This window comes from Balaenoptera physalus (assembly GCF_965194825.1).
Source record: "Balaenoptera physalus genome assembly, chromosome: 14".
NCBI lineage: Eukaryota > Metazoa > Chordata > Mammalia > Artiodactyla > Balaenopteridae > Balaenoptera > Balaenoptera physalus.
The window spans coordinates 40,007,400-40,033,084 of record NC_138893.1 but is presented as its reverse complement, the minus strand read 5'-3'; the positions used below and the strand labels follow the sequence as shown (position 1 = coordinate 40,033,084).

The 25,685-nt window shown below is 44.8% G+C and overlaps 1 protein-coding gene across 8 annotated transcripts in view; it reads left to right on the top strand.

Annotated features, from left to right (window-relative positions):
* Positions 1 to 25,685, top strand: part of VTI1A (vesicle transport through interaction with t-SNAREs 1A) — a 419,912-nt gene that overhangs the window by 326,147 nt on the left and 68,080 nt on the right. The window contains exon 9 of one of the 8 annotated variants that reach the window (XR_014253028.1): positions 6,071 to 6,188. The exons of 6 other annotated variants lie outside the window; for them this stretch is intronic. Coding sequence is in view for 1 of the 2 variants with exons in the window: in XM_082423354.1 (XP_082279480.1) it covers positions 20,561 to 20,648 (88 nt within the window). In the remaining variant the exon portion in view is untranslated. Of the gene's footprint in view, positions 1 to 6,070; positions 6,189 to 20,560; positions 20,884 to 25,685 lie in introns of those variants that run through there. One more of the 8 variants, XM_082423354.1, reaches the window with a different exon arrangement.

Sequence of the window (25,685 nt, the reverse complement as noted above, 5' to 3'; positions counted from 1 at the left end):
GGCTTGTCTTTTTACTTTCTTAATGGTGAATTTTGAAAAGTAAAAGCTTTTAATTTTGGTAAAAGTCAATTTATCAATTTTTTATTTTATGGATTGTGCTTTTAGTGTCTTACCTAAGAAATCTTTGCCTATCCCAAGGTCACAAAGACTTTCTTCCAAAAGTTTTATAGTTTTAGCTCTTATATTCAGGTCTATGTTCTATTTTGAATTTTTGCACATAGTGTGAGATAATGGTCTAAGTTTTTTGTTTTTTGTTTTTTTATATGGGTATTTAATTCTCCTAGCACCATTGAATTACCTTGGATCTTTTGTCAAAAATGAATTGGTCATAAATGTAAACGTTTATTTTTGGAATTTCTATTTTGTCCCATTGATCTATATATCTGTCCTTATACCAATACTATACTATCTTGATTACTGTGGCTTTATAGTAAGTTTAAAATCAGGTGATGTAAGTCCTCCAATTTATTATTTTTCAAAATTGTTTTGGCCACTCTAGTTCTTTCCATTTACATATACATTTAATTTATTTTTCAATTTCCACGAAAAGAGTCTGCTAATATTTTGATATGAACTGCTTTGAATTGCCATCTTAACAATATTGATTTTTCCAACTCATGAACATGGACTTGTTCTCCATTTATTTAGATCTTTAATTTTTCTCAGCAATGTGTGGTAGATTTCAGCATACAGGTCTTATTTTGTTAAACTTACTCCTAAGTTCTATATTCTTTTTGATTTTATTTGAATTAAATTTTCTTAATTTTATTTGCATACTGTTCACTGCTAGTATGTAGAAACACAATTGATTTTTGTATGTTGATCTTGTATCTTACAACCTTGCTAAATTCATTTATTAGTTCCAGTAGCCTTTTTGTAGATCCCTTAGGATTTTCTACATACAGAATCATGTCATCTGTAATGAAGGTAACTTTATTTCTTCCTTTATAATCAGGATGCTTTTTATTTCTTTCTTATGCCTGGTTGCATTGGCTACAACCTCCAGTACCAGGTTGAATAGGAGTAGTAAGAGCAGATCTTCTTTCCTCCTTCCCTGTCTTAAGGGAAAATCATTCAGTCTTTCATCATTAAGTATGCTATTAGCTATTGGTTTTTCATGAAGGCCCTTTATCAGGTTGAAGAAGTTCCCTGTTATTCCAGTTTGTTGAGAGTTCCTATCATGAATAGGTATTGGATTTTGCCAAATGTTTTTTCTGTGTCTAATAAGATGATCATGTGTTTTTGTCCTTTATGCTATTAATGCAGTATATTGCATTAATTGATTTTCATATGTTAAACCAACCTTGCATTACTGGGATAAATCCCACTTGGTCATGGTGTTTAATCCTTTTAATATGTTGCTGGACTCATTTTGATAATATTTATAAACTATGTTGGTGTCTTATGTTCATGTTGGGCATTTCTTGTGATGTCTTTAGCTTCTGTATCAGGGTAATACTGACCTCATAGATGAGTTGGGAAGTGTTCTCTCCTCCCTTATTTTCTAAGAGAGTTTACATAGGATAAGTATTTTTTTGTGGTTTTTTTTTTGTGTTTTTTTATGATAAGTGTCATTTTTTTCTTTAAATATGTGGTAGGATTCATTATTTAAGCCATACGATGCTGGGCTTTTCTTTGTGAGAAGTTTTTAAATTACTAATCCAATTTATTTCCTTGTCATAGGTCTATTCAGATTTTCTATGTCTCCTTAAGTCATGGTTTATAGTGTGTTTATTTCTGGGAATTTGTACATTTCACCTAAATTGTCTAATTTTTGGTATAAAATTGTTCCAGATATTTCCTTATAGTCCTTTCAGTTTTTATTAAGTCAGTAGTGATGTTCCTCTTTCATTCTTGATATTGGTAATCATGTCTTCTTCCTTTTTTTGGTCATTCTAGCTAAAAGTTTATCAGTTTTGTTGATCTTTTCAAGGAGCCAACTTTTGATTTCATTTATTTTCAGCTTCCTGTCTCATTGATTTCTGCTGTAACCCTTAGTCCTTTTTTTCTGCTTGTATTGGGCTTAATTTGCTCTTTTTCTAATTTCTTAATGTGGTGGCTTAGATAATTAATTTGAAACTTTTTTTTTCCAAATTAGGCAAATAAATTTTTTACTAAGTTCTGCTTTGTTACATCCCACAAATATTGATTGTTATTGTTTTGTTTTCATTCATTTCAAAACACTTTATAATTCCCATTGTAATTTCTTGTTTGACTCATGAATTCCTTAGAAGTGTCTTACTTAATTTTCTAATATTTGGGGATTTCCCAAATTACTTTCTTTTGTTGTGGATTTCTAATTTAGTCCTATTGTGATTGCAGAACATACTTTTTATGACTTAAATTCTTTTTAATTTGTTGAGACTTGTTTTATGGCCTATATATGGTCTATGCTGGGGGATAGTCCATGTAATTTTTAAAAGAATATATACTCTGCTGTCATCAAGTGAGGTGTTCTATAAATGTTAATTAGGTCAAGTTGGCTAATAGTGTTGAAGTCTTCTATATCTTTACTGATTTTCTGTCTAGTTATTCTGTCAGTTTTTCAAGAGCAGAGTATTGAGATCTCCAAGTATAATTATTGAACTCTCTATTTCTCTTTTCTTCAAACAGTTTTTGCTTCATGTATTTCAGGACTTTGTTGTTAGGTATTTATATGTTTATAATTGCCATATCTTCTTGATACACTGACCCTATTATATTTATGAAATGACCCTCTTTTTCTCTAGGAATGTTTCTTGTCCTAAAGTCCATTTGTCTGATATTAATATAGACATTCCAATGCTCTTAAGTTTACTATTTGCATGGTATATATATTTCCTTCTTTTAACTTTCAACCTATATGTGCTTTTAAATCTAAAGTGTGTCTCTTTACACAGCATATGTTCTTGTAGACAGCATAAAGTTGGATCTTTTTTATCCAGTCTGACAATCTGCTGTTGATTGAATTATTTAGTCCAGTAACATTTGTATGATTTTTTATCTTGCTGGATTTATGTCTGCCATTTTGCTATTTGTTTTCTATATGCCTCATATCTTTTTTTTCCTCTGATTCTTCTTTTCTGCTTTTGTTTTTAAAATAGATTTATTTTGTGTATACCATTTTAATTCATCTGCTGATTTCTTAACTACATTTTTTTTTTTTTTTTTTGGCTGCATTAGGTGTTTGTTGCTCTGCACAGGCTTTCTCTAGTTGTGGAGAGCAGGGTCTACTCTTCGTTGCGGTGCACGGGCTTCTCATTGCGGTGGCTTCTTTTGTTGCGGAGCACGGGCTCTAGGCACACGGGCTTCAGTAGTTGCGGCACGTGGGCTCAGTAGCTGTGGCACGCAGGCCCTAGAGTGCAGGCTCAGTAGTTGTGGCGCACGGGCTTCGTTGCTCCACGGCATGTGGGATCTTCCCGGACCAGGGATAAAACCCGTGTCCCCTGCATTGGCAGGCAGATTCTTAACCACTGCGCCACCAGGGAAGTCCCTTAACTACATTTTTTATTGTTATTTTCTTACTCTTTGCTCTAGGAATTGCAATATATCTTCTACATTTTCACAATCTACTTTAGCTTACTACTGACTTAGTTCTAATAAAATATAGCAAGTTTATTCCAATATGGCCATTTTTCCCATCTTCCTTTGTACTCTGATTGTCAAATCTGTATATATTATAAACCAAACAATACTGATGGTTGTCCTTATAATTATTGCTTATGCAATCTTTATGTTCTTTAAAGAAATTAAGGGAAGAAAAGAGAAAATATATATACAGTCTTCTATATTTACCCACATATTTACCATTTTCAGTGTTCTTCATTTCTTTCTCTGGATATGAGTTACCCTGTGGTGTCATTTCCTTTCAGCCTGAAGGACTTCATTTAGTATATCTTGTAAGGCTAACAAAAAATTCCCTCATTATTTATCTAGAAATGTCTTTATGTCACCCTCATTTGTGATTAATGCTATTGCTAGATATGGGATTCTTGGTAGACAGGTTACTCCCACACCCACATTTTTACCACTTTGAATATGTTCATCTGTCTTCTCCCTCCATTGTTTCTGGTGAGAATTCAGCTATCAATCATAATGTTGTTTGCTTGTACATAACGAGTTATTTTTGTCTTGCTGCTTTCAAGATTTTCTCTTTCAGCCATTACTTCTTCAAATATATTTTTCTGCCACCTTCTCTCTCCCTTCTCCTTCTCCTTCCCTCTCCCTCTCCCACTGCACATGTGTTGATATTCTTGCTCTTGTCACACAGGTCTCTGAGGCTCTGCTCATTTTTCTTCAATTTTTTTTTATCTTTCTCATCTTCAGATTGGATGATTTCTATGGGCAAATGTTCTAGTTCACTGATTCCTGTTCATTTAATTTATTGTATTTTTCAACTCTAGAATTTTTATAGTTCCTCTTTCTCTATTGAGATTCCCTATCTGTTGAAGCATTGTCATCATAATTTCTTTTAATTCTTTAAATACAGCTTCCTTTAAGACTTTGACTAAGTTACACTAGCTGCTTTGAAGTCCTTGTCTGCTAAACCAACATCAAAGTCACTCAGAATCAGTTTGTATTGACTGCTTTTTTTTCCCCTTGAATATAGATCATCCTTTTTCATTTTTCTTTTCTTTTTGTCATGTCATAATTTTTTGTTTAAAACTAAACATTTTAGATGATATTGTAACAACTCAGGGTTCTGATAGTTTTAAGTAGCTTGCCTGAACATAATCTGCAGGATCTATCCCCCCTGCAGTCTGCTTGGTTGTTGCTTTTTTTTTTTTTTAATTCTTATTTAATTCTTATTTTTATTTTATGAGCCTGGCTTCCTAGGGGTTGCCCCTTTGCACACATAGCTTAGTGGCCAGCCAATGGTTGAGCAAAGATTGTGCTCAAAAACCTTGAACCCGTAAGGCTTCCATCCTCTGCCAAGCGATCTGTATGTGGGTTGAAGAGAACATTCAAAGTTCAGCCAGTTCTCAAGCCTGCCTTGGCTTTGACTTTTCACTGGGGTCTCCCAGGTCTCCCCAGCATATACACATATTTTCCCAATCAACAAAAGATGTGTGGAGAGCTTATCTGGCACATCTATGGCTCTCTCATTTCCAGAATCTCCCCATCACATTTTTGGTTGATCTGTCACTCATCCCAACCAGGACTGCCACCTCAGGCTAGAAAAACTGTGCTGTTTCCCCCATTCATTTTCCTACAGAGTTTGCTACTTTTATTGGCAATGCCACTGGCTTTTGCTTTCTGCTCCAGATCAAGTCAGCCTCCTCTGGCAGTCCTGCCCTGATAACACCCATCTTCCTAGCCAACTAAGCCAGAGGGTGAGGTGGGGATCTTCTTACCCGAAGTTCTGTCAGCTTTCTATGAATAAACACTTCTCAGTTTGTGTTTTGCCTTCAGTGATTATCCAGAGCCCTGAAAGGATTGTTTTAACAATTGTTCAGTTTTAAACTTGTTTTGGGGGGAGTGAATTTGTTGACCTCTTCACTTGGAGCTGGAAGTCCCCTGTCGAAGAATTTTGCTAGTCTGTATAAAGTACGTAGGATGTGGTTGTAATGAAAGGCCTGATCCTTGACTCCTTGTGGATTTTGGCCCCTTACTTCCCAGAATTCCCAGCCCTCCTCCTCAAAGAGCTTCCAGTGGCTGAGGTTCCCTGAGATGGGTAATGACCAGCTCCACGAGCTTTCACTCCATTCGTTTCCCCGTCGGCAGTGTGACTGTCAAAATCGAATCTTTGCATGTGCTGACATCAGCTTCAAATCCAGGGCAGCGCTTTGCCCATTGACTGACCCAAAGGCAACAGGTGGGACCTGTTTTTGGCAGAACCATTGAAGAAAAATGGCCTAGTCGTCAGCCTGTTTCATTTATCTCTATCACCTGGGAATACAATATAGATAGTATCAGACTCAACAAAAGGTACACTCTATTTTCAGTTTTTTGTCTAGACAGAGAAGACTAAGCACTTGGATATCTGAACTACCTACCACAAAAAATAAGAAAGATGGGCTCAGTGGAAGGCCAGAGGGGGTAGCACTGCTTGTTCGCTTTCTCTCCCTATATTCTTTTTTTTTTTTTAAAGAAAGAAGTTCAACCCCACCACCCACTCGTCAGGTGATTGGAGACTGTAGTTGTAAAAATGTGCTGCAGGCAGAAGTTCTGAAAAACCCCAGAAAGTGTTGAAAACATCTCTAAACAAGGTATTTTTCTCCTGCACCTTTCTTGCTAAAGGTCCCAATTGCTGCCAAGAAAACTAGTGAGAATGTTAGCTGCCGGATAAAAAATTTATGACAGTGTTTGGCAAAGGACTATCTCGCTGCTTGTTTTCTACATTTCCACAAGGCACTTGAAGGCAGCCTCTTTCTCCTTCTCCTCCCTCCTCCTCCTACACTTTGGGTACATATACCTCACTGATCACTGTTCTGGGTTTGTTCTCTAATGAAAGAGCAAACTCCTATAAAGTAGGATTAAACAATGTAACTTTTTTCCCCTTCAGTAACCTCGGAAAATGTGAGGGAAGTGTTCTCAAATATGATGTGTTGCACAGAAGGGGAAAGAGATGCTGGCTTTGCTTGTTTAGAACAGGCCCATGTATAAGGAAAAAATTAAAAAGAACCTTTCGATTAACGACCGAAGACCCTTAGTGGCGGAAGGAGTCTTAGAAATCCTCCAGTTCTTGCAAACCCCCGCCGCCAACACTTTGCAGACAAGGAAATGGGGACCCAGAAGGAGACAGTGTCCTGCCTAAGGCCACACAGGCCGAGCCCACCTGGGAGGAGAGCCTGGCTCTCACCTGGGTACCACGCTCTACCCGCCACATCACACCACAGCTCACGTCACGTTTGTTTGTTGGGGATCCCCCCCAAGCCTGTGTACTTACAGTGTGTTTTACGAGCATTAGCATTCTAGGCTATTCTACTTTATGAAAATTAAAACATTTTCTTCCGCAAAACTCTTTTTAAAAAATCTAACGCGTTAAAAGTGAGTCAAGATAGGGCAACAATACTACTGAAATGGCACTGCCTGCCTGTGTCAATTAAACCTCCAGGCTGTGTCATTAAATGTTCACGTGAACCTTTCCAAAGGATAGGGGGCTGCGGGGAGGTGTTTAGAAAAAAAGTTTTGAAGCGAGTTTGGATGTTGATAGCGATAATTACATAGGTTGGTGATCACCCTGAGATATTCTGCCCGCCTGAGAAAGCAAAATTATCTGTCCCAGTCTCTTCAAAACAGTTATCAGATTACGCGCTCAGTTGTTAATTAGTGCTGTTTAGCACGCATTTCATCATTCCTACTTATTCAGAAGCCTGGCTGCACCCTTGTTCCTTGCCTGGCTTCTGTCCGCAGAAGCATCTGCTGTGACCGTCGCACGCACGCCCGGCGATGCTGAAGCACGGGGCCAGGGCTGCGGCTGCCTTTTGCTGTGGCTGAGTTAAGGAAGCGAGTGTTATTTGATATAAAGTACTGCGGACAGACCAGAAGTAAGCGGATTATTTCAGGCAGCGTTAGGAGGTAACTGGAGGAAGATTAGCTCTCCGTGAGGCAGCTATCATAAGCAAATTAGAAAACCTCCCCAATTAGTACAAGAAACCCAGATTTGTGCTGTTTGTGATCTTCTGCTGAAAGGCAAAGTGTCGACGTTATGGGCTTGAGTCTTGATTTAAGTTGAAATGTTGGCATTTCCTATCAGTGTGTGTTAGCATCTGAGGCTGTGTACTGGCTTAGTAAGTGAAGTAAATCCCTATTCTCCCTAGCTGCCAAGTCTTCCCCATTCCAACGTTCTGTACGTTGGTAAGGTTTTCTTTGGCCCTGGAATAATCTCTAGGGCATATTATAATATTTCGATACTGGGAATATTCAACATGACTCCAATACCCCACACTTAATCTCTCTTTTGTCTGTCTTATGGCACATGTATCATGCTGAAGTCACAAAAATGGAGTGTGCAAAATGCCAGATGCTACAAATGCAATTAGATACTTAAAAATAGCTTCCTTGGTGGCACTGCTTGAAATCTGAACTGGGCCCTGTTTTCTCAAACAGGGTGACACTTTTCTGCTAAGCTACCGACTGTGTGCTCTGACAGGAAGCACAGGTCCCTTCTGAGGCCACCATGCAAACGCAGGTCATTCTAGAATTCAGACCAGGCACTCCCACCCTTGCAACATCATGGCAGTCCCAGGCGTGTTTCTGTTTTATTCTCCAAGTGCACTGTGTAGTCTCCGGTGTCTTGACCTCTGATGTTTTGCACAAGTTGTATGTGGCAAAAGCCCGCAGCAGACCAAGCCTGACTTGTCTAAAGAAAATGGGGTAGCTATACTCCTCCTTTGAAGATTTGAAATGCATTCCAAATAAACTTTCCACCAGAATTCGAATAACCACAAAGCTCAGAATTTATTTTGCAGTCTTATCCAAGGAAGAAGGTAATGTTTTTGTCTCTGTGTGTGGAGGCTGATAAATAGTTCCTATTTTTCTGGCTGTAAACATGGTGCATATTCATTACAAAAAAATTTGGAAAATGTGGTGAGTCACAGAAGATTTTTTTTTAAATCACCATGATCTAAACACAATCATTACTTTCATTTCAATGTATTTCTTTCCAATTTTTGTTCAAGTTTATCCTTTTGCAAATTAGGGTCACAATATTCATAGTATTTTTAATCTTTGCTTTTTACCTAATATATCATGGGCAATAAAATTGGTGGTCTTAATGACAAGTAGAATAAGACAAGACCCTCTCATACCTTCTGAATGATCAAGAACAAATTTATTCAGTGTAGTTTTAGTATTAATTCTATTTCAGTATATATTTTTCTTTGAAAATTATCAGTATCCCAATGGTATTTATGGCAACTTTCAACTCACCAATGTTATATGAAATACTATCATATCACTCTATTTCTTTGAGGAGAACTTTGCATTTTCTCTGTTTTTACATGCATGATCTAATTTGAACATCACAAGAACCTTTCAGGTAGGAAAAAAAAAAAGAACAGATGTCGTTATCCCTGATTTGATTCATAAATGCAAAGTGAGCTACGATATAAGATGCACCGTGATGCCAGCCATTATTCTTCCCACCACGCACTGCACATGGTCTTTGAAACTGGACCTCATTTTAATTTATTTATTTTATTTATGGCTGTGTTGGGTTTTCGTTGCTGCACGTGGGCTTTCTCTAGTTGTGGCGAGCGGGGGCTACTCTTCATTGCGGTGCACGGGCTTCTCATTGCGGTGGCTTCTCTTGTTGCGGAGCACGGGCTCTAGGTGCACGGGCTTCAGTAGTTATGGCTCACGGGGTCTAGAGTGCAGGCTCAGTAGTTGTGGCGCATGGGCTTAGTTGCTCCGTGGCATGTGGGATCTTCCTGGGGCTCGAACCCGTGTCCCCTGCATTGGCAGGCGGGTTCTTAACCACTGCACCACCAGGGAAGCCCCTGGACCTCATTTTAAATACCAGCTTTGCCACTGACTAGCTGTGCAATCTTGGGCAAATTAACCTCCCTAAGCCTCAGTTTTCTTCTTTGGAAAATGGTAACATTGATATCTTTGTCACAGATTTGTAATGAGGATTAAATACAAGAATTTGTGTGAAGTACTTCGGATAGCATAAGGCACCAAAAAAGTTAATTTTTTTTCTCACACATTCTCTCTTTCTTATAACATTGTGAAGAAAGTATTATGTTTCTTTTTCCAATTTACTCAATTCTTATTTAGCATTATTTTAAATAATTATATATGTAATAATATACAATTTAAGAAAATGTAAAAATATGTAATAGAAAGCAAAAAACACTCACCAACCAAATACGAACACTGGTACTGCTCAGCTACATTTCCTTCCAGTCTTTTTTAAATTTTTTCTGTGCAAAGGCTTGCCATTTGTTTTTAGACATGTCAATTAGTGTCTTAAACTAAGGAATATGGCTGGTAGTTAAGGCATGTGTTTTATAGAACATGGTCTGCATGCCACCACACCCTGTTCTTGCTTCTAGATCTCAAAAGAGGCGTCCCTTTGGAATCCTACTTCCATTGGCAGTAAACCAAAACAGGGAGTCAGATGGGTGGTCATGGCAGGGGCGCGACGAGGACGTCTCCAGAACCTGAGGTATCTGAATGCACTGGTGAGTCCTTCACCCACTGGCCCTGTGGCCCTGGAGTAAATTGTGTAAAACCCAGCCCGCCCATTCACAAAACCAGCTTCTCTGACAATAGAAAGGGGTTGGACTTCAGAGGCCACAATCTGTCAGGCCCAGATTCAGCCTCATTGTCACCCAGGGCACGGGCAACTCAGAATTAACTACACTCAGGTATCTTCAACCACTGGGAAGAAAAGCCTTTCCTTAGACCCTTAAAAGGTGTTCTGTTCAAGCTGAAAGGAAAATTCCTACAGCCAAGCATCTCCTGTCAGCTAAGTTGATAGTTCTCTATCAAGTCAACCATTAGTGAATACATTGGTTCTTCGTCTTTTTTTTTTTTTCTTTCTTTTTTTGCGGTTCTGCCTTGGCTGTTCCCAAGACTTCTCTGAACCAGTTGGGCAAAATTGATTTTTATTAGTTCCACTGGCCTTGTGGAAAATTATCTCATGAACTGGTTTTTATAGGAAGACTCAAAGCACAGCACAGGGTAAAAAATAAGCCTATAGCAGTCAAAACTGTTGTCTGAAATGTCTTCAGACTGGAAGGCTGAATTTATTGCACAAAACAAGTACTGGCAAGGCGGAGGTGTGCAGTCCTGCTCATTATCACTGGAAAGGAGAACCAAAAAGCCGAGTAAAAAATTAAATTTTAATAATGCCACTGATATTTTCTAAATCTTTCCTGACAGAAAGATTCTCATTATTTTTATCTGTCTCCGAGTAGGTTCTTTTAGTGCCATCTCAGAAATGGCCTCAGCTATGATTGTTTTCTAAGCTTTAAAGCATCTGAAAAACCAAATATATACAGAGAGAAATATGCTTTAGATTGTTCAAGGAAGGGCCGTGACCGTGGTAACATTTCAGCTAGCGTATCTGCAGCCAACATTTGCTGGGAACGCCCTCTGCTTCCAAAAAGAGGTCCGTGTTATTAAGACGACTGAAGTAAATCCCCAAACAAAGGGGACCACGATGCACTGCACTTGGCTACGGAGGAACCCAGGGGCCCCAAGTCCCAAGTTTGGGTTCACTCTGGAAACTGCCCCATGCTGGCCACAGAAGGAGATTCAAGAAAAAATGGAATTATCTTATTGTTTCGGTAAACGTGCAAACTCGCCTTCCAAGTATCACATAGTACAGAATTGTTTGGGGGATAGGAGGGAAAATAAAGCCAGAATCATTAAAGTAGCCAACCCACAAAAATGTGAATTTTTTTTTTTGTTTTCTTAGTTCTTTAGTGCCTGTGTATAAACCTGTCTTGGTCCCAAAAGGATTTACAGCAATTTACCAAAATGTATACAATAGATTTTCTATATAGTAAATTTAGTCCGGTGGGAGGTTAACACACAAACTGTGGAATAGCCCATAAGTTTGTGAGAAGTGGGCCACAAATTTATCTCCAGGCATCTGGCAGGCGACTTGAAGAGGAAGACGGTTTCAGTTAGATGCGTCAACGTCCTTGAGCTGAAAACACAGCTCCTTCCCCCGACCCCGACCCGAGCGAACACCTTCCCATGGGACCTCATCACAGGGACACACGCCGTGCAGGGTAGTAAACATGTTCAAGAGCATCCTTACAGGAAACACGAGTTCCACAGGGCTGTCTCCTGCTGTCCCTCCGTCTAAGCAGGTGGCGTGGTGCCGAGCACAGCCAAGCGCGCGTGCGCGAACCTGAGCAAAGCCAGTGGTGCGGATTCCCGGGGGCTCCGCTCCTCCAGAGGAGACTCCTGTGTCTCGAGGAGAGGGGGACCCCATTCGTTAGGCCCCCCCGATCAACCCTGTTTCCCTCAGCTGGACTTCTGACGAGTGTTCGGCAGGGGAGTTTGAGGCTCTACCCAACTCCATTAGAAACCTCCAGTGGCACCCCCTTAAGCTGGTAATTAGGGCGCCCACGTAGGGGGCTGGGTTTCACCATCTGCTTGTGGAAATGAAGGCCAGGGAGCTTGAGGGCAGTACCTCCAAAGAATGACAGAGGAAAGAATGGCTTCTTCTTTCTAAGATTCAGGCTGCTTTTTGGCTCAGTTTCTGTAAAGAGCCCTCCTGACTTGTTGGGTTTTCTATTTGCTGCAGTAAAGGAGCTGAGAAAGAGTTCAAAGGCCGTAGTATTCCTTGGCAGTTTCTTTTCTTTCTTTTTATCAAGTCCACCGGCGTGGATGTCAGCGAACATCCTCAGGGATGCTGGGGTCACATATATGTACTAGCACTTTAGAGAGGGGGAAACTGAGGCATATTTCCTTGTTTTTCACGAGATCACGCAACAGATTGGGCGTGGAAGCCATCCTGCAAAGCTCTTTGCCACTCACCCTCCGAAAGACACCACTTGGCTTCCCATCTCAGGCCCACTGACTTATAAGATGTTTCACATAAAATGTACACCCTCCTCCTTAAGAAGCACCCGCCAGGCTCTCCAGCACATTCTGCAGGCTGTGAGGGTCAAGGGGGCTGCAGATATGCAGTCCAGCCCTGACCTCTGCCTGTGCTTTTCATCCCCTTGTGAGAGGTCCAAAAGGCACACACAAGCTGGTTTGTGGCTTCTGTTGACCTCTCTGTAGCCCTTGACCCTGCGGTTAGGAATCAGTTATGGGCTAAGTTGGATGCACTCAGTGTAGACCCTGGTTATTGAAGCTCACGCGGAGGTTGAACTTCAGACTTGCACAGGGTCAGGACGGCTGGGCTTTTCCTGCCTCCGAGGGAATCTCCAGCAATGCAGGGCAGGGAGGCTCTCCCTCACCCACCCCCTTCCTTTTAATTCATCCCTTAATAACTAGTCAGAGGTCACAGACTGAAGATCAGAGCCACTCTGACCCACAGACAGATGTTCTTTGTTTGGCTACCCAGTGTTTTGGAAAACTTTTTCTTAGTTGCCAATATTTAAAACTTGAGCGATTTCACGGAAAGAACACAGTTTCTGGCTTCTCTTGGCAAAAAAGAAGATCCGGCCGCACTGAGCTGACTCCGCATACCAAGGGCGAGTAGGAGCAGCCCCCCAGTTTAGAATGAGGGCAAGCGGCCCCAGGCCTCCAGTCCCCTCTCCCGACGCCTGCAGCCCTCAGACTGGAGACTCCCCTTCCCCCACGCCGCAGCGGACTTCCTTCCTTGGTTAGAGAAAAGAATTGCGCACGTTCCCAGGCTGGCAGGTGACGTGGCTTCACCTGCGCAAACCTGGAGATCCTGCTATCTGATCGTCACCCTGCCCCACCCTCCTCTCGCCCAAAGAACTGTGAGTCAGCCCTCGTGCTTATCTCAAATAAGCCTTCAGAGGAGGCCATCTTAACCCGGGGTCACCTGCTCAGAAATGATTAATGCTGCTTGGGGGTATGTAAAATCAGTTTAAAGGGAAAGATTGTGAGGGAGATACAAGTTGGAGCAGACAGGGCGCACGCTGCTGGGTGTCTCCTGCAGAGCAGCCCAGGGATTCGAGTCACCAAAAAGCCCCTCCACCCAGAGCCCAGGGCGAGGGTCACCTGATGGGAGCTGGAAGCAGGGAGGGTCTGTGAGGAGCCACAGTGGAGATGGAGCTGCTGGGAAGGCAGAGGAAGAAAGGGAGGAATACCCTGACTTCTCTCTCCCTCTCTCCCCCACTGTCCTGCCAGCGCCTCCCATGGCTGAACGCAGTGGGCAGCCAGTCATCAGCGGTTGGGGTGGTGGCAGAGGAGCCTCTTTATGATATAGAGCAAAGCAACGAAGGGACAAGAAAAGGGTCTGAGGACAGGCAGCCCCAGGACTGACACACTGGGGATATGAGTTAAGACACATCCCATTCAGCCACAGAATCAGATCTGGACGAGTGAGAGAAGTTCTGATGTTATGATCTAGAAAACGTGACCACATCCCTCAAGAGTTGACAGAGATGCAGGTGGCTGATACACCTTTGCCAAAATAGTTTATTCCCCTGACATCAGGAAAGCAAAAAGGTGTAAATCCAGGACTATTAGGAGATTAGTATCTAACGTCAGATCTTGCAGGAAATGATGTTAAAGCCCATCACAAAAGCCAAGGCAGCCGTGTCTCCACCAGCGTGGCCTCAGCCAGCCCTGATCCAGAAGAGGCATCTTGGCTGTCAAGGGGTGTCCCCAGGGAAACTAACAGAGCTGGAGAGGGCAGCCTCCGCCTTCCTGGGTAACTGAGGTAGCTGCTGAAGGCGGGGCTTCCGGGAGAGCGGCTGCACCTGGACCCCACAATGCAAGCTAATCAGGGGCAGCGCTAGGATGTGCCCCGCGGGAATCTGCAGAGGACTCTGCAGGCTTTCCAGGCCAAGGCACCTGAGCGGGGGGGTGGGGGGGCAGGGGATGCCTACTGGAGGGGAGGGGGGCAGCCAAATAAGGGGGAGTCTCAGGACTCATTGTGGGGAGATCAGTGAGTGACAACAGGAGTAGAGGTATAAAATAATAACTATTATAGTTCTTTATTGAGCGGTTACTATTGCCAGGCACTGGTCTAAGCACCTCATGTTGAATTAACTCATTTATTGATTAGTGTAATTTATTGACCAAGGTACTGCTATTATTGGCCCCATTTTCCTGAGGAGGAAACCAACCAAAACATTGGTTCTTTGGAACTCTCAGATTCCTTGTATTGGTATTTTCATCTTTCTTTTTAAACAGAAGACTGATGGAACGTTGTCCACTTTTTATTTTGCCAAGTAAGAGGGAGTAGTTTCCAAAGAGAGTGTACATTTCCAATGTCCAAGTTTGGGACACTGGGAGAAAACAGTGGCATCTACTATCACCATCACTCTACAAAATAAAGAATATTTTCACACTAAAAGGGTCAAAAGGACATAATCTTGGAGAAGTAATGAAGTTAACTTGTCCAAGTAACTTGCCCGACTGGTGTGTGGCAGATTCAAATCCAGGCAGTTGGCTCCAAAAATGAAGGTGGCTGATCAGCTTCTGCACATGGCTTCTCTGGAGGATAAAGAGGGTGTGGGCTCTTGGCTAGGGAGGGGCTAGGGGGTGGCTCGTTCAGGAGGGCAGTGAGGTTGCTTTACAATACAGGGCAGGACCCAGCGGAAGTGGGGAACCTCCCTCAGGGCACCCAGCAGGAGATGCACAGGGGGAGAGTGAGAAGCACCTAAAACTGGGAATGGGAGGTCATTCAGGCCTGACACCGAGGAAGGTCCATCTCGCACTGAGAGCTTTACCGGGGCCGCATGCGGAGTGGGGCTCGCCTTCTCCCTGGGTGGGTCTGAGCCACCAAATCTGGGTCCTACCTAATAAATCAGGATCATTGTGAAGATTAAATGACATCACACAAAGAGATCTTTAGTCCTTTCCCAAGATCACACAGTGAGTCTAGCTAATCGTCCCACCTGATTTTCTTTTCTGTCTAGCACTCTTTTCTACCAGATGCACTAAATTAAATCTTCAGCAGACTTGGAATCTTTGTACAGCATATCCCTTCATCTGTATGATAGGTGATGTTGACGTCCTAAAAAATCGTGTGGTACGAGGTCACTGGGCAATGGACAGTCACTGGTGAGCAACCCCCAGAGGACGATTGCTTTCAGTTCTGTCCCTGAATCTGGTGAGGGATCGGGTGATCATGCATTTACCTAAAAGAGAGGGGCTGAAAGGACACAGCCAGTGTGCCAGGGACTGAAGAAAGCTGATGAGCTATGCTCCTGAATAGAAATGAGTATCAGTAATTTACTGCGCATTTACGCTGGGCACTAAGGAAAGAGTAGACTTAGGTTAATTAGTGTTCTGTGCTACCAACAAAAATTAACTTGCACGCCCAATCACTGTGTCCATGCAGAAGAGTGTGAAGATGAAGATGTCAAAGACTCCCCTTCAGACGACCAAGGCGAGTCTGACAGAGAGCATGAGACACACCAGTTACCTAAATAACCGCTTTATTATGTGTGTGTCCAGCAGGGGTGGAAGCTAAGACTGGAGAGGTGGGCTAGGGCTTCAGGGAACTCCTTTGTCCAAATGGGCGTGATATAGTCTCCACCTCGTGGGATTGTGGTGAGGGTTCAACAAAGGGTAGAAGATGCCAGAACAGCACCTGGCCGGGAGTCCACACCCGGTTCACATGAGCTGTGGGCGGGGTGTAGCTGCAGCTGCCCTCACGGTCACTGTCACTCATGTTGCTGTTGGCATCACCCTGGCAACCACGCTGTCAAGGCCTGAGGAGGAATCTCCAGAGAGTAGAGCTGGGTGGGATTTTCCAACTCCGGGGTTCACGAACTTTCACATTTCTTGGACTTGGGACTTTTTAAACAGAGAACTGAAGGAGGATTGTCCACTTTTGATTTTGCCAAATAAGAATAGTTTCCAAGGAAAGAGTACATTTCCAATGTCCAAATAAGGACATTGGGGAAAAACTTGCCATTTACTATCACCGTCACTCCATAAAATCAAGGACATTTGAACACTAAAACAGTAGAAAGGACACAATCTCAGAGAAGAGGGCAGTCCTTGAAATCGAGTAATGTGTTTTTCAAATAAAGGAGGTTTCTATGTCACTTGTCTTGCCTTGAGCTTCGGCCTGGAGTTGGGGAACCACTGTTGTGCATCCTTCCACGCCCCTCTTCATTGTATGTAGAAGTGGGACTGGGTTAGGCTCAGTAAGAGGTGGAGACTGATAGGTTCTGAGCTGTGTTCCTGGATTTTGTTGAACATTCCCTGGTAGCAGAAGACATGTTTGGAGTTGCCATGATGTGCAGTCGCCACAGTGGCCCTGGCCGCTCGCCTGAGAATGGGGATCACGGTGAAACAGGAGTGGGCCTGGGGGTCTGGAGACCTGGCTGTGCCCCACAGGGTTGACCCTGGGCACGTCCCTCCACCTCTCAAGCCCTCAGGGTCCTCGACTCTAAAACGAAGACCCCAGACCAGAGTGTGGAGACCTTTTCCAGCTCTGGCTGTCTGCAAACCTGTGAGGGAATAAGTGTACCTTGCATATCTAGAGCATCCTTATTTGATTTTCTTCAAGTTCTTTCCAAGCCTTTTGATTGAAGCGAGCTGCCTTGATCATATCTGAAAGCCCGGTAGCCAGCAAAGCTCTCCAGGCCCCTGCCATCCTTGAGCCCGTAGTTCACAATAGCAGAGGCTGCACTGCCCAGCCTGAAATTTGAGGTGCCCGTTTGGCAATGTAGAGTGCAGTGTAACCACACACCACTCGTCAGACCCTGGCGGGCTTATCAATGGGCTCTGACAGGTACCTGTTGGCCGCCTTCCCAGGCTGGGAAGGTGTCCTCAAGCCAGCCAATGGGATGCCCTCCCTTTGCCTTTGATGTTTATGCGGCCACCTTGGAGGGAAGGCTCGCCCTGCTGGGGACAGTGTCACCGTGAGGCCCAGATAGATACCAGACTGTGGGATTGAGAAGCCTGGTGGGCTTGGTCTTGGTGGGGCGTTGGGCAGCAGCTTCCTGGACACCTGCCTCCGCCTCCCCCCCAGCCACTGGAGGTTTCCCAGGCAGCTCCTCCAGCCTCTGACCACTTTCCCCCTGCCTGTCACCTTTCCTGAAACTGCATCTCCTTTCACAGAGTTATTTGCCGACCTCACGCATGTAAAGGCTTTACCTTTTGAAAGTGCTTTATAATCTTTAATGAGCTAATCCTCTTCTCCCTGGGGTGGTTGGTGAACTGGCTGATTTTGCTGGGTAGAAACTGAAGCCCAAGTGTGTCAGAGTGACTTGCTCCAGGTCACCCCAGGCAAATCCAGGATTGTGGACACACAACAAATTGTCCCCGGCGCTGGCATTACTCTAATTACAGCCTTTGTTGTCAGGCTTCCGTAATTGATTGCTCATTGTGACACCGTCAGCTCCCTCGGGGCAGGGACTCTGGCTTTTCTTTTCTCTTCAGAGGGACTTGGCCAGACCTGCCATTCCCATCTGCGCATGGTCCAAGGACCACCACATTCTCCAGCGGAGGAGGGCTTGCCTTCGATAGCTTTTAGCTTTGAGACCAGGAGTGGGCAAACCACAGGTAGCACACCAAATCTAGCCCCTTGCCTGTTTTTCTATGGCCCATGGGATAAAAATGGTTTTGACATTTTAAAATGGTTGGAAAAAAATCAAAAGAAGGATATTTTTTGATGTGGGAAAATTACATGAAATTCAAATCTCAGTGTTTGTAAAGAAAGTTTTATTAGAACACAGCCATGGTCACTCGTCCGCGTATTGTCTAGGGCTGCTTTTGCACTACACGGGCAGAATCCTGTAGTTGCGGCAGAGGCCATAGGGCCCACAAAGCCTAAAATACTTAACAGTTACGGGTTGTATTCTGTGTTCTCCCCTCCCCCACTCCCCTTCCCCAAATCCATATGTTGAAGTGCTAACCCCTAGGACCTCAGAATGTGACCTTGTCTGGGAAAAAGGTCTTTGCAGATACAATTAGTTAAGGTGAGACATCCTGGAGCAGGGTGGTCCCCTAATCCAATATGACTGGTGTCCTTACAAAAAGAGGAAATTTGGATGCAGATACACACACAGGAAAAATGCCATGTGAAGATGAAAGCAGAGATCGCGGTGGTGCTTCTCCAAGCCAAGGAACTTCAAATGTTGCCAGCAAACCACCAGGAACTGGCGCGGAGGCGAGGAACAGATTCTCCCTCCCAGCGCTCAGGAGGAACCAACCTGCCAACACCTTGATCTTGGACGTTCAGCCTCCAGGACTACGAGACAATACATTTCTGTTGTTCAAGCCGCACAGTCTGTGGTACTTTGTTACTGCAGCTCTAGCAAACTAATACATTTATTACCTGGCCCTTTACAGAAAAGCTTAAATCCCTTTAAATTAAGTAGAAATTCGGAAACAGAGTACTTCTCGTCCTCACTCAGGACCTAGCCTCGGTGTCCCAGGGCTCAGATACTGGCTCCTGTCCCCTCATTGCCTTGCTGGAGAGCATGCTCATTTCTCCGCCTGTTAAAACGTATCCCTCCTGTGTCCCATTCCCTCAGGACTTGTGGATAACTGACCACTCCTAAATGCAGGTCAGTAAGTACGGACTATGAATGGTGGGGGAAGGCTTAGTTAGTTGGCCCAGAGATAACATCTGGCTTTCTTCTTGTTTTTTTTTTTTATATATATAAATTTATTTATTTATTTATTATTATTTTTGGCTGCGTTGGGTCTTCATTGCTGCATGCGGGCTTCCTCTAGTTGCAGTGAGCAGGGGCTACTCTTTGTTGCAGTGTGCAGCCTTCTCATTGCAGTGGCTTCTCTTTGTTGCAGAGCACGGGCTTCAGTAGTTGTGTCACGCAGGCTCAGTAGTTGTGGCTCGCAGGCTTTAGAGCGCAGGCTCAGTAGTTGTGGCGCATGGGCTTAGTTGCTCCACGGCACATGGGTTCTTCTTGGACCAGGGATCAAACCCGTGTCCCCTGCACTGGCAGGCAGATTCTTAACCACTGCGCCACCAGGGAAGTCCCTCTTCTTGTTTTAAATGTCTTATCCCAAAGGCAGGAGTCTCGTGGGATGTGCCCCCTCAGGTCCCTCATTTCACATGGCTTTGGGCCACTGCCTACTCTGTTCGTGAATAGAAATCTCATTCTGTGATGAAAGAACCAACAGCTCCTGAAGATTGTGAGCCCCACAGCTGTATGCAAAGCTTCCAGGGAACCAGGCTGGGACTGTCCTGACCTCACAGGAAGACAAGGAGGTGGAGACATGGAGAAGGGTCATTGTAAAGGCCGAGACAAGAAGGCCAGGTCCATATCCTGGTCTGGATCTGAGAACTTCATGTATTCGTGTCCTAGGGCTGCCATTACAAAGCACCACAAACTGAGGGCTTAAAACAACGGAAATATATTCTGTCATTGTTCTAGAGGTTTGATGTCTGAAATCAAGGAGTCAGCAGGGCCCTGCTCCCTCTGAAGGCTCTAGGGAAGAATCCTTCCTTGCCTCTTAGAGCTTCAGGTGACCCCACGCTTTCCTTGGCTGGTGGCAGCATCTCTCCAGTCTCTGCACGTGACTTCATAGGGCCTTCTTCCCTGTATCTGTGCCATCTCTTCTCATAAGGAACACCAGTCATTGGATCTCGGGCCCACCCTACATCCAGGATGATTTTGTCTCAAGATCCTTAACAAATTACATCTGCAAAGACCCTGTTCCCAGATGAGGTCACATTCTGAGGTGGACGTGAATTTGGGGCGGGGTGAGGGGATAGCTCTTCAACTCAGTACAGTCAGTATGGTTGAAAGTGAGAGAAGCCCCAGCCAAACTTGCTTGAATCAAAAGGGAATTGTTTGGCTCCTATAACTGGGAGGTTCCTCAGGCACACAGCAGGGGTTCAAATAATGCCTTTAGGAACCTGTCTTTTTCTTCATCTCTGGGCTCTCTGCTCCTCTGTGTGCCATCCTTCGGGCAGGTTCCTCTCCTGCGTGGTGATAAGAATGCCCCCCACTCCCCCATCTCCCCATCCCTGCTGCTCTAGGCTTCTATTGTCCCTACAGTCAATCCCAGTAAAGATAGGACCTTTTTCTTGATTTTTTAGGAAAAATCCCCAGGCGACTCCATCTGGCCTGAGTGGCATGCCAATTCCTGAACAAGTGGTTGTGCAGGGGCCAGAGAGCTGTAATTAGCCGGGCCTGCCTGGGTCATGTGTCCACCTGTGGAACCAGAGACTGGGGGCCGCCCCCACCTGAATCCTGGGGTGAAGCTGGGGATCCCCCTGAAGGCACAGGACATAGAAGACCCTGGATGGGCTTTATCAGTGGACACAACAAACACACAGCTCTAGCTCAGAGGCAACCATGTACCCAGCTTTGAAAAGAATGCTTCAAATTAAAGTTAGTGTTAGAGGCTGATTACAATGAACCATTTCCCCTACTCCTGTTTTCATTTCTTTCTGGTGAACATTACCATTGAATTGGACGTAGAACTTGGAGAGCCTTTCCCTTGGTCCTTGTTTTTGGAAAATTCCCAAAGAGACACGATACAGGCTCCTGTGCACAGCGTCTCCCCTGCACCCTGCCCCGCCCCCCGCTCTCCTGGTTGCTAAATGTCCTGCCAACTGGTACTGTTCTGTCAGACCCCAAAGGTGAGGCATCATTATTTGCGGTCAGGCAGGAAAGCGTGTGCAGGACGGAGCATCAAACCTGTGGCGTGTCGTGCACTCTCCAACAAATGAATGCAGGCTTGTAAAGGGATTTGGACACTGCTGTCATGCTTCACGGGAGAGTGGCTAAGAGCTAACTCCTAAAGCTGTGCTTGTCTACAAGCAGCTCTTAGAAACCAGGAAGACAACTACATGAACCTTCATTCATCATTCTGCACGCTTTTTTTTTGTTGTTTTTTTTGAGACTGTCTATGCCAAGCTCTATTTTAAGCACTGGGAATACAAAAGACAAAGGAGATTCAGACCGTAGAGGGGCCACTTTTTATTGGGGAAACCTGCACAGAAACAGAAAATCATAAAACTGTGTGGCAAATGTAGTGGTAAGAGAGGGGCACACACAGGGAAATACATGAGTGAGCAAGGGGCATGGTCGGGAAATTCTCCTGGAAGAGGTGGGGAAAATATGCCGTTGATCAAGGACTTGGTTTTGAAATTAAAGTGAATCAACCTAAAAATGCTTTTTGGTCTCAGATAACAGAAGACCTAGCTCAAACTGACTTCAGAAATAGCATTCATTTATTTTCTTATATAATGCAAAGTCCAAAAGAAGGATGTTTGATAGAGAGGTCCACGTCTTTAGGACTGGGGTTCCATTTCTCTGCTTTTTCTTCAACTCTGCTATCCTCCATGGGTCAGCTTCTTTCTTCAGCGGGCTTCCCTCATGGAAACAAAATGGCTGCAGCAGATCCAGGCCTAAAACCTGCACACCACATAGTCCAGGTGACCTGACCTTGCATTCCAAGCAAAGCTTCTGACATTCACTCTATTAGACTGGCTTCATTCACATGCCTGCTCCTGGTCCAGTCACTGTGGTCAGGGGCATGTAACACACTGACCTCTTAGCCTAGGTCACAGCTCTACCCCTGGGGCTAGGGGTAGTGCCAGATGTTTGGAAGGGAGAAATGAATGCGGCCAACACATATCTGCTCTTCGTGGGAAGCAGAATGCCCCACCTGAGCTTGCTGAAACATCCATGAACGCACACTGGCATTGGTTACAGCTGGAAGAAGCTCTTGAGTCTTCAGTGAGGAGTCTTAACGACCAAGTATGGAGAGATGAGGATCCCAGCTTTTGAAAACCAAGAGGCAAAAAACCTATCCTTCAAGGAAGGAAGTCATTTCACCCGCCATTATACCTTGGCTTCTTGGATGCTTTAAACCACTTGGCTTGGCCAGACACCCCATCTTGTTGGAGAAGGGGGTCAAGAGTGCATCACCCAGGATAGCTGATGTTATCCTGCAGTACAAACGACCCCCAAATCTCATTACCTTAATACAAGTCCACTGTGAGTCCCACTGAGCCTCCAGGGCAATAGTCTTCCATGGGGTGACTCAGGGATCCAGGCGGAAGGAGTCTCCACCATCCTGTAGCTGTACTCCCGGAACCTATAGCCTCCTAGATCAGAACAGCAAGGGAAGAGCCAGCTGGAGAGTCAAACCCTGGAAGTTAAATGCCTCCACCTGGAAGTGATGCCTAGCTCTCCTGCTCACATTGCATGGACTAAAACAGGTCACGTGGCCACATCTGACATCAAGGGACAGGTGAGGGTGCCCAGAAATAAGGATGTGCAAGCTGGTGAATGTGGAAACGCCCACTACAGTGGAATTCCTGGGTTCCTCCAGCGAGAGCAGAGAGCTGTGCCAGGTGCCTCGTCTGCTTACTTCCCTTTGACCAGTCTTCTGTGATTCCGGCTGCCACACGCAGGAGCTTGTTTCCAGAGGGGGAGGAGACTGGCAATGGAAAGATTAGCTGCTCCCTGGGTTCCACACGGGGATCGGTATTTTCAACAATACTTTGTGAGTTCAGCCTCAAAGTAAATGGTTAATTCATCTTGTATCAACAGCACTGTGATTCATAATGTAAACTTGGAGAATCCTTGATGTTTCGGGCCCACATTCCTTTTAATTTGGCTCTGCATTCTTTTAAAGCCACAGCCTGCTCACTTAATAGAATGCAGCATGCAAATGCACATGTTTTTGCCTGGAGGCAATTTAGCCTCGCTGTTTCAATGGATGTCTTCTTTCAAGTGTATATTCTTTCTTAAATTATTTACTGGGTAAACACACTTTGCATTTTCAAAAGGGAGATTAAGACCGCTTGTGGCAGACCTAGTTGAATATAAAGCGCCCCCCCCACCCCCCACTGCAACCTTGTCCAAAGTTAGAAGGAAGTTACTCTGGGCTTCCCCCAAAGTTCCTTCTCTGCTTCAGGAGCTGGGAACCCCGCTTCCCGGCTTGTGGACCTGATTCTTTCCGGACTCTGCATTCCTTTCTGCTTTGCCTACAGCAATACCTGCCAGCAGCCCCTGGCTGTGATGGTAGGCCAGGTCTCCTCACAGATGGGGCCCACCAATGCCAGCCTTTGTTTCCCCGTCCAGGCTGGCTTGGTCTTATTTACTCAAAGGCCCCAACAGCTCACTTTTCTGGCCCTTAGAGGTATTGTATCTGCCCAACACCTTTGAGGCCCAAAACTGGGTTGGTGGCCTGGCCAGAGTCAAGCTTACTTCCAATTCTGTCAGCTCCAACTCTTTTTTTTTTTTGCCCCTCTACACCCTTTGTCCCACATATCTTTGTTTGAAAGCAAATACTCTCTCCTGCTGACCTCTTCCACCGCCAGCACACAGTTCCATGAGGACCATTCCTTCTCCCCGTTTGACCCAGTAGTGCTCTGAGAAGACACCATGATACAGTGTTCCATCTTTGGGGAGTTTACGTCAGCTTTTAACTTCAGCCTTTTCTATGCAGACCCCCTTGCGATTTTCCTGCAAATTAAATTTGCACAGATTTCTTCTCCATTCTCCCTTGAATGGAATGATTACAATTACAGGGGCTGCGTTCTTTCATTATCATCCTTTGGACAGTTCTCCTGGGGGCCTACGTGCCAGTAACCATGCCGAGTGCTGGGGCTGGAGAAGTGAAGGCTCCAGGCTCTGTGGACACACCAAGGTCTTTCTGAACGTCTGTGACCCAGTGGTGCCCTTCTTGGGATCAGGTGTGTGTGCACTGACTGAGTTAAAGATACAAGCTACTAGGAAGGAGCATGGGTGAAACCCACTCTTTGCTTTGAGATGAGGGAAGCCCAATTAGGAAGACTGGGGAAGAGCCGAGGATTTAGGGAATCCTGTGTATTCATTTTTCTAACCATGCCTCAGATTAAACAGGTAACACCCACAGTTAATCCTTTATAAATTAGCATCATGGATGCCTTGGGGCCCTCAACCCACAAATAAAATGGTTGTCATCCGGGAGACACAGTACCGTGGATGACTTAAGGCAGAATTTTAAAGAGTTTTCATGCTTTTAATCTGTTTCACTGCTGAGCTTCCATTTTGCTGATTTCCTTTGCAAGTCTGATGCGGGTGACTGTGGTACATCGAGATTTGACAGTGACTTGGGCAAATGGGATGTGTAGGGACTGTTCTGAAGACTTCTGCCCCTTCCAGGGAAAAGGGGGAAAAAATCAGTTTGGGTTTTAAATCAAGCCACCAAGTTACACCGATCAGTGTTCGTAATTAGCCTCACTTTAACAAGCCGCGAAGTCCCGTTTTTATTTATTTATTTTGGGGACCGAGAATCTTCCTGGTTCCTGAGTAAATATGGCCTGTTAAGTCTGAATTAGCTGTCATCGCAGAAGAATTAATGTCAGGGCTCAGCCTTTCTAGTGGGGAAGGGAAGAAATAAACGAGACAGATCTTAGCTGAGCATTACGTGATAAATGAGGACCGAGCGGATCATTCATCTCCTTGGAGGAAAGTGGACACGGGCGCTAAAGCAGTTTTGCGGAAGACGTGTCAGCAAATGTGATCATTCTGTAACCTGTCAGGAGGAGAGGGAGCTAGTCCTTCCAGGGCTCCACGAGGGAGTGGGTTTGTCTGATACGACTGTCTGCAGCCATCCATTTAGGTTTGGGGAAGAAGGGGTTGCGCAAGGAAGAATGCAACTGAAACCACAAGGATGTTGTCATTCTTCCGAGAAAGAAACTCACCCAGAAGCTAGGAAAGGCTGCGAAGGCCCTGTAGGGATTTCTTCTCGAAGATGTGAAGTTAGGAGGGTGGGGTCTCTGTTAAAGCGGGGGCCTGGCTGGTCCCACCTAGTTCCTCCCATGGGACTCCCCATCCCACGTTCTGTGTCTAGACAAGGCAGCAGACCTTTTTTTCTCCTTGGTATTTGGCGGACGGGCAGATGGGGTTTGCTGTGGGGTCTTGACAGCTGGATGGACAGCCGGCCGGAGTGCCCACCACTCTGCCTCTATTTCTGCGTGGTCGGTTCTGTGGGAGCGAGCGTGGGCAAGGCTGTTTGACCCAGCTTTTTCCCTTGGACAGCCTCTAACGAGGCATTCTGATGTTCGACCTCTTTTCTCAGAATGAGGTAACAAAGTATGAAACAACTTCATCAGAAGCCCTCTGCGGGCATCTTGGGGCATGCATCTGCACTCTGGCTCTCCTTCTGAGTCCCCAGTTCCCCATCTGCATTTGGCAGAGCCAGAGCTGAGGGGATTGGAA